We start from the raw sequence: 14,172 nt of genomic DNA, 5'->3' as shown, positions 1-14,172 counted from the left end.
CAATATTTTTTTACGATGCTCAAAACCATAAAATAATATCTGAAAGGTGAAAGCAAGTAAAGAAATTCATCATAAAATGATTTTTTTTTAAAAAAAGGATAAAAATAAAGTTTTCTTACAGTAAGCAAAACAGCATGACCAAAACAATATTTTTTTTACGATGCTCAGAACCATAAAATAATATCTGAAAAGTAAGACCAAGTAAAGAAATTCATCATAAAATGATTTTCTTTTAAAAAAAAAAAAAAGATAAAAAATAAAGTTTTCTTACAGTAAGCAAAACAGCATGACCAAACTAATATTTTTTTACGATGCTCAAAACCATAAAATAGTATCTGAAAAGTGAGAGCAAGTAAAGAAATTCATCATAAAATGATTTTTTTCTTTTTTTAAAAAAAGCAAAACAGCATGACCAAATCAATATTTTTTACGATGCTCAAAACCATAAAATAATATCTGAAAAGTAAGACCAAGTAAAGAAATTCATCATAAAATTATTTTTTTTTTTAAAAAAAAGATAAAAAATAAAGTTTTCTTACAGTAAGCAAAACCGCATGACCAAATCAATATTTTTTTCACGATGCTCAAAACCATAAAATAATATCTGAAAGGTTCTTACCTTTCAGATATTATTTTATATTGATTTATTTTATTCAGATATTATTTTATAGCAAGTAAAGAAATTCATCATAAAATGATATTTTTTTAAAAAAAGGATAAAAATAAAGTTTTCTTACAGTAAGCAAAACAGCATGACCAAATCAATATTTTTTTTTACGATGCTCAAAACCATAAAATAATATCTGAAAAGTAAGACCAAGTAAAGAAATTCATCATAAAATGATTTTTTTTTTAAAAAAAAGATAAAAAATAAAGTTTTCTTACAGTAAGCAAAACAGCATGACCAAATCAATATTTTTTTTTACGATGCTCAAAACCATAAAATAATATCTGAAAGGTGAAAGCAAGTAAAGAAATTCATCATAAAATGATTCTTTTTCTTAAAAAAGAAAAAAAATAAATTTATTTTACAGTAAGCAAAACAGCATGACCAAAACTAGAATTTGAACAGGCAATTTTAATTCGTTTATAATTAGAGTCAAAGCAGAGAAAAACTGTTTCGTGAAAAACAGCGTTAAACTGTCAATTATACAGAAGAAGACAGCAATAAAAAAACGGGAATTATTTGCAACGCGCGGGTAACGATTAATAACAGAAAAAAATCAGTACATATTTGTAAACAGTTTTTTCTGAAAAAAATACAGTTATTTCTACAGTGTAAAAGTTAAAGATGTTCATAAAGAAACATGTGATTTTAAAATAAGTAAAAATAATATACAATTTACTGAAATTTTTTTAATAGTTAATGTGGCATTTAATCTTAATATACTTAGTATTTAGAGGGCTATAATGATTAAAGACGAAAACTAAGATCAACGTTTTCGAATAAAAGTGGTGATGATAATTAAATATAAAAACCGACATAAACGTTTACGAATAATAATAATGATAATTAAAGATAAAAACCAACGTCAACGTTTACAAATAATATATTACTGTTGTTAAAATGTCATACATGTTCCGATGCCGCATTGTAGCAGCCTCTTCAGAGATAAAAGCTTACGTTAAAGTTCGCAAATAGTACAATACACTAGTTTACCCTTTCGCTACGCCGTATTAATGCGACATCCACCAATGCCCTGCGTATACGAGCTCCGCGGGCATCAACGTTGCACCGTTTGATAACCGGTCCAAACTGATTCAAACAGTCACTAGCTATTATTACATTGATTTATATTGGATTAAGGCTATTTTTCGAAGGCTTCGTCGTACTATGAAATGATGCTTTTTGCGAATAAAATGCTATTTTTATAACTACTGAGAGTTTTCAACTCTTACTCATGACTGTAAGGTCAAGTTTAGCCTATCTAAAGCCAGCGTTATCTACGCTTGTTTTGAAAATGGCTCAAAACGTCAAATTGAAAAAATGTCACAGTTTTGTGAAAACGAAAAAAGTTTGTTGTCTAATATTTTAATTTTTAAAAACTTATCCAATACGGCATTGCCTGATTTAAAATTTTTTTTGCAGAAACTGAGAATATGGCGGTGGTTTTGATAATTTTGATCTAGGTGGGAAAATGTAGCCAAATTGGGGATTAATAAAAACTTTAATAAATTTTAAAATATTTAAGTTTAAGTCTATTCTAAAGCCCAGATATACACCGAAGAGCCATTACATTATGACCACCCTGCTAATAACATGTAGGATCACCTTTAGCCCTCAAAACTGCTAGCACCCACCTTGGCATTGATTCCACAAGATGCTGATAGTTAGTCAGAGGTATCTGGTACTAAGCGCTCACTAACTGGTCCTGAAATTCCCTCACATTGCGAGGGGGTAGCGTGGCAGCACGAATTTGGTTTTCCAAGTAGGACCACAAATGCTCTATTGAATAAAGGTCATTTGAATTTGGGGGCCAAGACATGACTCGAAAGTCACTGGAATGTTCCTCGAGCCAATCCATGACGATTCGACCCTTATGACATGGTGCATTATCCTGTTGGTAAACACCATCCCCTACAGGAAAAACTGTTGCCATGAATGGGTGAACCTGGTCTGCAGCTATATTCAAGTAGCTTACAGACGTCAGGGATTGTTCTATGAGGATTATGGGTCCTAATGTGCCCCATGAAAACATTGTTCCTGGGCGAGAAACCATGAAAACCTGGGTGAGCCCACTGTTATACATGGAGGGTGGTCATAATGTAGTGGTTCTTCGGTGTATTTTCACGGCAAGATGATAAAAATTGTTTAAAATCATCGCATTGCTTTAAGTTTAAGGAACTTAAACTATGGCTTTTTTATTTTCTTTGACAATAGAGCTCCGAAAAATAGCGTTAATCTTACCATAATAAAAAGTATATCGTAAGTGCGCTTTATATGTTTTGTAAGTCAGAAAGGCATATTCCTTTGGTTTATAGATCGATTAGAAAAAAACTAAAACAGAAAGTCCGTTTTTCTTTTGCTGTGTAAACGACAAAAAGACTCGAAACTAAGTAACTGTTATGGGTTCATGTGTCGATCCTTGTTTTAAAATTTATCCTACTAAACTAAATTTTCAAGATACATTTGAGTTATCCTAAATTGCATTTTCATTTGTAATTCTTGCGAAATCTCCAGATATTATTTCAAACTTCCAAATATCCGAACATCAGCTTACCGACATTCAATATGCATACTTCGTAACCTCAATGCACCGTTGAGTTTCGTCATTTCCGCAACGTGGACTGCCGGAGCAAAAAGATTAAAAAAGCTTACATGTTTTAATGCTACATTGAAACATCTTCCTCAGAGATAAAGTCAATGTTTTAAACACACAAAAAACATGTTATATTAGTATTTATTGAAATGCATAAAAGTTTTGATGATACGTTAAATGATGACCTTGAGAGACTAAGTCTAAACACAAAAGAAACTTAGATGTTAATAGATATTGAAATATCATAAAAGTTTAGATGCTATAAAAAGCATCATCTTCAGAGATAATAACCAACTTTATAAACACACAAAAATATAGATTAACAGTTATTAAAATAACATTCAAGTTTTGACGCTACAATGAATCTTCAAAGTATTTAATGTTGCGTTTTAAAAAAATTTCCCGTTTTGTAATTAATTTTAAGTTTTATTTACTTAAATCTGTTCTTTTAAAATATTTTAATCACCATTTTTCTGTATTTTACTGTGCACTTAAGATGACGCAAACATTGAAATCAGTATGCTTTATTAGCAATTGCATCATTTGTGAATTTTAACATTTGCTTTTATACTTTAATTCTTGGTATTTTTATTACAAAAATTTTTAACGAATGCAAACAAACTGCTATAAAGGGTACACGTCTATATTATAAAGTACAGATATTTTATTCATTTATTATGAGAATACAAATACATTTATAAGCTTTACCTTTCTCAAATTTTCATATTACTATTTTTTGAAGAAAATAAATATTTGTTAAATGTGTAACAGTAAAAGTGCATATCCTTATTTGTGATGTTATTCAATGGACAAGTACAGCATCTCTTAATTTTTTTTATATTTTCAATCCTAACTTTTTGTTAATTCTTTCTGGAATCCAAAAATCCTGATTATGTTTCCCTCCAAATGTTTATTTATTAAATCATTAAACATTTAAATTGACCAAAAAGGCCACCGTAAGTGATGCAATCAAAAACGATCCCTGATTGGTTATGACGTTACATGTGTTGAATGAAAACGTTTCACTATCACCCACTAAAACTATTTCAGTGTTCTTTTAGTTTTGATATCACTTATGTTCTATGAATATTCTTTGCATAAAGGGTTTTGTTAATAAAGTAATTAATAAGTTAGAACAACACAATGAATCACAATGATATGGAAAAAAGAATTATTTTTTACAATATAAGCATTTTCTATTCTTTTTTCTACTTCCAAAGAAACTTCGTGTTATGTAATCATTTGAAAGACGGCAACATAATATAAAAAGCAAATATAGAAAAGAATATCGAATTACATAGAAAAAGTAATTTTGATTCAAAATGTAATTTCGGTCCAAAAAAATACGATTATTTCTTGTATATTTATTTATTTTATGAATTTCTTTGGTTATTCTTTTCTCAAATGGAAATGATATTTTATTTTTCGATCTTCTAATGTTTTCTAGAACGCAAATGAGATTTTATTTCAAGAGAAGGAATAACATGCATACTCAAATTGTGCTTTTTTTTATGACGTAAAAAACACATTTTTCGTGTTTGTATTCGTGCATCGATCACAATGGATTTTTCAGTTTGTCAAAATAATATGAACTAGAAACAGATGTTGCTTTTTTTCTCTTACAAAGGAAAAGTTAAAACATTATCCTGCTGGCATTTTCAAAACTTAATGTTAAAAAACTGCTCATCGAATTAGTTTCTACGTTTCGTTTGAGCACTGTTATGTATACTTACGCTAAAGTTTTCCTTTAAAAAATTAATATTATCTATGAGCTTTGAAAAAATTTAGATAGAAATAAAACATATTTCTTTTATTTTAATTAACTTTGAATCTAATTAAACTGCTATAATTTTAATTTTGAAATTATGGTAAAACAACCGGCAACAGTCTCTCCAGCCAATTAACCGTAAAGTTTACTGTTTAGAACAATTCTTTGCCTTTACTGGTACGAAACCATTTACAGCTGGTATAGTTAAAAAACCTTGAAAACAAAGCTTGTAACCATTTACGAATAGCATGGTTTCAATACCTTAGAACTGAATTTTAACTAGATATTGGAGCAAGGTCATGCTAGGCTATTCATTAAGCAATGGAGCGTTTTTAAGAGAGTAGTGTTTTTCAAGTTAACCATGGAATGTGACTTAATTAGTTCATCTATTGTCGCCATATATCGTCAGTAATGAGAAATACTACTTTTTTTGTGCTAAGCAGGTCTTTGGTGCTGCCATCTATGTGTGAGCGAAAGTTTTGAAATCCCATGGTCTAGGGTCACAAATTAAGGAGTACAGATTATTGCAGTGGAAACTTTTTATATGTTGCAGGAATGGAGGAAATATTATGGTGTCAGTGCTGGAATTTAAATCCCCGTTGGTAGATTAAGGCTATCAGCTAAAGTATGCACTCCGATGCAAGGAACTAAATGGCTTCATAAGATATTCACCATATTCTTATTACTGAGAGATTATAAGGTATTTACTGTAGTATTAATATAAAATAAAAAGATAAATTCTTAATCTTTTACACGTGACACAGCATCCAAGTTTCAAAGAAGGTGCACTCGATTTTCGTTGGCTGTGGGCCAGTTGGCGCGATTAAGATTCTGGTTGCTTAATCGTATTATGTTAAACAGTCTATAAACGATTCTTCCCGCAGTTAAGAATTTTAATATCATCTTTTTTTTATGGTTTTTTGACCGTTTCACTGTAATGAGATAAAATATCATTTCATTGAATAGCTATGTAACCATTTTTTTCTGAGAACTTTTTAACGGTTCAGTGGATTTAAAGTGATATCAAGATTTACAGACATCGACAAGATTTAAAATGACACTGTGGATGTTTATTGAAGAAAATATACACTAACAAGTAAATAAATATATAGCTATTTAGTTATTTGGTTGGTTTTAAAAATGAACTATATCTTTGTCAAGATCTACAAATAAAGACCACCAAATAAAATTTCAAACAATTCTTAATTTCTTTGTTCTGATTAATTTGTTTCCTTTTCTTTAGATAATTGCTATTAAATAATTCTTTGCCTTCAATTATACTCCTTCAAAGCCTTCAATCCAACAAAGAATTGCCTCCAAAGAAACTTAAATTAATATCATAAACTGAAATGGATAAAAAATTATTTCAAAAAATATTAACATAATAAATAATAAAACAATAATGCATTCGATTTTTCATATTATAGTTGTTGTTACTTCTAATAAGTATTTGATTAGAAGTCTCTTTGTATATTTTAGTTATGAAAAGGTGTTATATTTTATTCATGCTCTTATTATCTTATCCTATAGAAAAAAGGATAAATAGAGTTTTCAACGACTCCATAACAGCTCTACAAGTTAATTTCTGAAAGAAATAATGCTATTATAAATTAGAAATAATATTAAGAAATATTATTATTTTGTAAGTTATATGAAAAACAAGTAAATTAAAAAACATTATCATTAAAATGAAAATAAAAATTTGAAACTTCAATGAAATGCTTAAGCTAATATCTCTTAAATTAATAAAAAAGGGAATTATTGTAATTAAATATTTCAAATTCATTTAATTAGAAATAATGTTCGGAATACCAATTAAATAATTAAACTTACAAAGTAATTCATTTGCAAAACAATGCATCTGTATTACTTTATCATATGTAAATTTCGGAGATTAAGAATAACACTTGAAGGCAATCTATTTGAATCAGAAAGCATTTTCCCGTAATAACGTTAAAAATGTAAATGGGAAGCAATAAAAAAACATAAATAAAAAGAAATACCGTGGAAAGTAATTGAAATGAGTTTTGCAGCAAATCTTCGTGATCAGCCTTGTCCCCCTCTTTATAGGTCAACCTTTTTTTTTCTTCCTTTTTGTATCTTGTTAGTACTATTCTTTTGCATTTGTGTGCTGCCCTCTTCCATTTTGTGTTTCGACACTGAAGGATGTTCTTCGTTAGAGAAACAAATTTCTGTTTATGTAGCCTCAATTTGTACGTTGTTTAGCAATTCATATACACTGAGAAAAAAAACGTAAAATTTATGGTCGGCTTTTAACCAGCAACTGGGTTGGTTGTGCAAAACCATAAAATTAATGAATAAATTTGCAGCTTCCATATTTTTTTCCATTCAAGACAAAGAAAATCCGTTGTCTGACTTGTCTTTTCACTGTAACAAAACAAGTTTTTGCAACAAAAATTAATCCACTGTTTCAACAGATTTTTACTATATGGGAACAAGTATCCTCTGTGAAAACTACGAAGTAAATCTGTACTCGCATCAGATGTGAACATTTTACGTTGGTGGAATCTGTATTGACCAGGCATCGCAGGGATTCGAACTTGGATCACTTCATTGAGAGGCGTACGCTTTGCCCAATGAGCAACTGTGGCTCAAGTGCTTCATTATGAAGAAATTGTGATAGTGAGAATTTTATTTCAATATTGTATCAATTTGAAAATAGAATCAAATTGCAATCTTATTTATATTATGTGCAAAATCATAAAGTAATTTCTAAAAAGTAAAAGTAAGTCTAGAAAATAATCGCAAAATGATAAGAGAAAAGGTAAATTTATACTACGGAACGCAAAACTGCATGGCAAAAACTAAAATATCAACTGTCGGTTTTAGTCCCTTTGTGATTAGGGTGAAAAGCGGAGAAAAACTATTTTGTTGGCTTTAACGGTTTTAAACCGTTAAACATACGGAGAAATTTTGAAAAAAATAACAACAAGCACTTTTTACAGTGTATAGCACAAAGAATTCCCATTTTTCGGATAACTTCGCTATCTACAGAATTTCACAAATAATATCCGCTTTTACTTTTGTTAACTTTCCTTTAGTTAGAGCAGATGAAAGTTAAGTTAGGGCTGATTTCTTAAGTTAGAGCAAACATTCTTTTTCTTCCCTTCGTTAATATTAAAATATGTCTGTTGCATCAGGCTATTATGCAGTTGTTTGCCTTTAATTTTAAATAAAAGTACCATAATTAACATTAAAAAAATTTAATGTTTTAAGTTATATTTTATTTTTGAAGTAATTTTGATAAATGACTATTTGTTATGCTGAAAAACAGCGATCTTAAATGGTGCAAAATCTCAGATGCTTATCAGTAATAACACTATTTTTTATAATGAGACCATGGTATCTATACATAATAATAAACGCGGCTATGTGTGTGTCTGTAATCACAATATATCGCCCCAGAAGCCTCACCCAGGCACGAAACTGGGCACATAATTGTGTTTTGACATAATGAAGAAGTATTTTTTTTTCTTTTTCAAAAATTTGGATTAGTTTTTTAGTTATCAGTCATTTTGCAAAAAAATCTATGCATTTTCGTCTTCAAAGAGCCATATTCAAAAAACTATTAAAAAATGCATATACTTTTCCCCACTCTTATAAATGTATGCTAATGCGAACCTCACAATTGAAATATTAATTTTCGACAACTTAAACCAATAATATACGAAGGAATTAATAATTTAATTGTAAAGTTCGCATTAGTTTACATTTATTAAAGTGGAGAAAAGTTTAACTTTTGTATTAAAAATGTGGCAACATATTCGATACGTAAATAGAACGCTTCGCTTTGATATATTTGTCGCTGTTCATAATTGTTATAATAAGTTTTTCTTCTTCTTTCCACGCTCTATTTTTTTTTTCTTAAGCGAAGACGATAATTTTTATAGCGATATTGTAGTACTTTGTACAACTAAAAATTCTTTTCACAACACTTTAAAAATATTTACTTTATTTTCTTTATATATACAGAGAACAGTCGGCAAAGAATTCGATTAGGTTGAAAAACATTTCGCTAAAAAGGAACGAATTCCAAAAGAAAAAATAAACAACTTAAAGAATAAAAATGCTGATGCCAGCCAATTTTTTGAAAGTTAACTTAGAAATAACAAACCAAACGATGTTAAATAACAAACCAAACGATGTTAACAAAATGACGTAGAAAGCGCAACTAGATCAAAATTATACAAGCACAACTAGATCAAATTATAATACCTGAGTGCTTGACGTAACAGATATAGAAATAGAATTTGATACCATAAAAAATTATATAGAAATAGAAATTGATACCATAAAAAATTTATTCGTTTTCGTGTTCTTTTCATGTATTTAGCATTTTAGTTTTTTTTTTCTTAAGCGTTGTAGCTATATAATTTCAAACATCCTCAAGAGCTATAACACATCTGCAGCAGAACTGGATATGAAGACAAAATTGCAGGACAGGAACACTTTAATTGTCCACTAATCTTCAGATTTCCTGCTATGTTTTAAAAAACTTTATTTGTGAAAACCTTCAGCGTGGCGGACAGCTGGCCGCCTTAGGCGGCTAGTCTTTAAATAAATAAATAAATGTATATTTTTATTGGTGACAGCGTAAATTTTCTGCATTTAATGTAACTTTAGTATTAAATAAAATTTTCCATGATTCTCTAAAGTATTGTTTAAAATAATCTACCGAAATGATAATTTTTCTTAACAGGGAGAGGCGAAAAAACTCAGACAAAAATATTGAATCATAGAAATTATCTAATTTCTTTTTAATTTGTGTGTTCATTTCGTTTTGTCTACCACTTTAGTTAGAAAATATTTTATAGTATACCTATAAGTCTACAGATAGTTTAATAGTTTCATAGGTAACACATTTATTTTAAATACTTAATGTAAATATGTATATAGTAATTTTGTTCTCTATTACTTATTATTGTAGTTCGGGTATTTTTATTTAATGTTTTATTTCCTCTTTTAGTGTTTTTTCCGCGTAAATGTTTATTTATGATCTGCTATTTAAGAGTTGTTTAAGCAAGGGAAACGATAGTGTGTAATCGTTCGTCTGCTCTTTACACAATCGTTGTACACAAAAGTTAGGGCTCTCTAAAGAGGCGGAAATGGGATAGCAGAAGACTTAAAGCTCATTAGAAAAAATTTCAAACAACATTTGCATTTGCGCTTCTGCATCTCTATGAAAGATGACGTCTTTCGAACCAACTAATTTTATTTGTTAGTAAAAGTCTACTTTTATTATTATCTGTTATATTTTAAATTAATTTATTTTTAATTTATTTTTATTTAATTCATTTTTATTTAGTTTATTTTTATTTAATTTATTTTTATTTAATTTATTTTTATTTAATTTATTTTTGTTTAATTTATTTTTAATTAATTTATCTTTAATTAATTTATTTTTAAATAAGTTAGATTAAAAATTGTGTGTCGAGTTTTTTTTTCTTTGCATCACCCTGACATGTATCTGTTATCTGTTGCCGACAATGTAAGAAATGCCGGCATTGTATAAAATGCCTGGAAATTATAAAATATGGGAACTATTACATACTGTATCTAGTAATTTCATACAATTACAAAGCTTTTTTTGATCAAGTATATGTTAGATCAAGTTGTGTAAATCACAGAGGAGACAACGCATGAATTTTTTAAAGAAACTTTTTATTTATAGAAATATAACAATAATCTAACAATCGTTTTTTTTTAATAAAACACAATTAACTTAAAAGGCTTTTATTTTAGCAATTAATTATCTGATTAGGAAAAATGTCAGTGGTAATATTCTTTTTGCTTAAATATGACCGTGTAAAAGATCTCGTCAGACAATACAACCCTGCCTGGTAATTTACCAAGAAATTATTAATTATGTGTGGTGATTACTAAGAAATTATGTTAAAATAATTTTTAATTGTTTACAAAGTAAAGATTAGAAAACGATCAGTAAACCAACTCAATACTCGCAGAGGTATAATTTTTCACTGGAGCGTGAAGGACTCTGTGATCTGACATATTTGACGTGCACCAGTGGATTCGAACTCCCGTTTTCATGGAAGGTGAATTCTGATAGTCAATATTTACTATAATCTACAACTTTCTCCGGTGCTTAGATCTTTCGCTGTGCGTAAAATCAAATTTTCACTGAACCTATAGTTATCTTGGTTCCAATATTAGTATACCTAGTAAAAACACCTACTATATAACATAATAGTAGTAGTACCCATTACTAAAATTAATCAAGCATAATTAGCACCATAAATAATAGTGTTTTTTTTTACAAATTTTTTAGATGAATATCTCTGTTAATTTAGCATTTGAGTACGAATTAATCAAGCAACCAGAATTAATCAAGCAACATTGGCGTCAATAGCAATAGTGCAATTTTTCAAGGCTTATATGCACGAATAAGTACCCTTTTTCCCTAAATTTAGCTTTTTATTACGAATCTTTTTAATGGTAATTCATTAGAAAAATCAATTAATTGCAATTGTTGAAAATAAATAATAATGAAATTAATATTTTTATGATCATGATAATTTTTTTAAATTTGATCATTTATGATCATCACACAAATATCAGTTCTTAATTCGAAGACTGTAAAAATCTCCAAAGTAATTGGCGCAACTGGTGCCTCTAACTGAATATATATATATATANATATATATATATGAACAGAAATAAAGCCCCTTGCATATGTAAGCTTACTTAAAAATTAAGGACTATATTTGGAACATCTGTAAAGAAAAAACATTTTATTGAAAGATACTTTTTGAAAAGTTACATCTTTCACGTGGTGTAAAATTTATTAGCATTTAACAAGATTTTTAATATCTATTAAACTACCATCTATTTCAACTGTGGTTAACGTAGCAGACAGCTAAGATATTTTTCTATAATTGATATCAGTAAATAGTAAGTAATTAAATGAACTTTAATTACACCCTTGATTTCTTATGTGAAATTTCTTAACCAATATTTACAAACTAACAGTAAATTGTTTTGGTATAACATCACCACTTTAATACAAACTTTTTTTGTCAAAAAAGAAATGAAAACTCTGCAATGTAAGATTTTTAAATTGATATGTAAACGAGGAAAAATACAAGAAAGAAATATCATGACCTTAATACTATTCACCAAAGATGAAGAGGAAAGGAAAATTTTAATATCTTTTTTGGTTACAGCCGAAATAAACTGAAAGAAGAATATTAAGTTGGCTGTTATTAATGCCTGCGAGTTTTCTCTGAGTATCGAACTTACTTCATCATTAATAATGGATTCGTTCTATTTATGTATAGTTTTCGGTTTTCTTCATTCAAATTTTACTCCGGTTTCCTACATATACAATAGCGTTTTCTTCCTTCTTTTCCTTTGAAAAAATTTTAAGCAAATCAGTAACATTGTTACTATACTAGGCAAAAAACCAACTCGAATAATGCATAAATAAAAGTACGGAAAACATATTTTCTGTACTTTAATTTGCACTTTGTTTACGTCGTGTTTTCCTTTAGTCTACGTTGCACATACATACACCATCCTACTTTTGGTTTATTATTATAATTTAATTTTAAGCAATGATAAACATGGTTAAATTTTACTTACTTAAAAATTCTCTAGCTCCTAACTATTATATGATTAGTCGAAAAATGTTTTAAAGGTTTACTTTTATTACCGGTATAATAATTTAAAAAATTATACCGCTAATAAAACCGAATCTATGTTTGAGTAAGAATTTTCATGCTACTTATTTAATATTTATTTCTGATTGGTTACCACTAATATGATGATTAAGTAAAATATATCAATCGAGGAAAGAAAACAAAGAATAATTGGACAGTTTTTTTTTTCTTCTTTTTTTTATCAAAACAAAACTTTTTGTCCATTCCCATATTTAATCCTACCTTTATTTAATATCTCAAAAAAGAAATAACCACCTAATAATTGTCAGCTTGCCCCATGCCCTGATATTTATTTTAAAATTAATTCGAATATTTTTTAAATCTGTATTTTTAAATCTATATTTTTTTTAAGAAATAATTCATATATTTTTTAAATATATATATATATTTTTTTAAATAATTCATATATTTTTTAAATCTATATTTTTTTTAAAAATTATTCATATCTTTTTTAAATCAGAACAAACTGCGTATTGTTTAATATTTTATCTTTCACGGAAAACAAAGTGCGGAGCTTTTAAGAAAAAACTAATATTGTTTAAGAAATGTATTGAAAATTTATTACATGAAACAAACTTACCTTTTATAAAATCAACTGCCTGTTCTAATCCATAAGTGTCCTTATCACAATCATCCAATACATACGCACCCAGTTTGATACCGGGCAAAAAGTCTTTTTTATTGTTTATCCAATCCATGGTATACAACATGCATTCCAAAGCTTGTATACCTCCTTGTGGCATTATTGGCCCGCATATTCTACGATCTTCTCTTTCATGTATCATCATAAGACCGCCAAGAATTATATCTCCCTCTATTTCAGCTACTCTCTTAATCGGCCAAGTATGGTTAAAATCGCCAATTACTCTCCTTTTCCGAAATAAACTCAAAGCTTTCTTTAATACTTGTGAGTGCCTTTTTTCGCCATACCACTGCCGATTTTTTAAGTTTCTCACGTCATTTTTATGCAATTTATTCAAGTATCCTTGATGCAAAGAACGCCTGTTGCTGATTTTGTTATAAGCATTGTAATTATTAATTAGAGTGAAAATTAGCAAAAACATGGACGAAATAATGAGGTAAAAATTAATCTCCATCGCTTTAATGGAAAAACAAAAATATTTTCCATAAACGTTTTACTGAAAAGTCTGATTTATTTCACTCCGCCACGTGGGAGAACTCATGTAACTGACCATAGAGTCTTTAAGAAGTGAGTTCACCATATGATTCCCCAAGTATCTCGCATTCCATTGAGCCGCCCTTTTAGGGCAAAGCTAGCGCCCTCTCTCGATTTGCGCCCTAAGGAAACTAGAAATATACTCACTACTTATGTCTCTTCGTCTACTCAAGTTTCGGGAAGGATGCAAACGAGCATATCTTAATTATTTAGAAATTCTTAAGTGCTTAGCTATTAACGGTGGAATGGTTTAAAATGCTGTAAAGATTT

At 28.6% G+C, this 14,172-nt stretch overlaps 1 protein-coding gene across 1 annotated transcript in view; it reads right to left on the bottom strand.

The window, feature by feature from the left end:
* The window catches only part of LOC107455951 (metabotropic glutamate receptor 6-like), a 74,131-nt gene extending 60,169 nt beyond the window's left edge, over positions 1-13,962 (bottom strand). Inside the window, exon 1 of the mRNA XM_043047476.2 lies at positions 13,306-13,962. Coding sequence (XP_042903410.1) covers positions 13,306-13,822 — 517 coding nt within the window. The 5' untranslated portion in view covers positions 13,823-13,962. The remainder of the gene's footprint in view (positions 1-13,305) is intronic.
* Positions 13,963-14,172: the final 210 nt, after the last annotated feature.

The sequence above is a fragment of the Parasteatoda tepidariorum genome, chromosome 2 (genome assembly GCF_043381705.1).
Source record: "Parasteatoda tepidariorum isolate YZ-2023 chromosome 2, CAS_Ptep_4.0, whole genome shotgun sequence".
Classification (NCBI taxonomy): Eukaryota; Metazoa; Arthropoda; class Arachnida; order Araneae; family Theridiidae; genus Parasteatoda; species Parasteatoda tepidariorum.
Note: the sequence above shows the minus strand (reverse complement) of the source record. Positions and strands in the feature narration are given on the sequence as shown.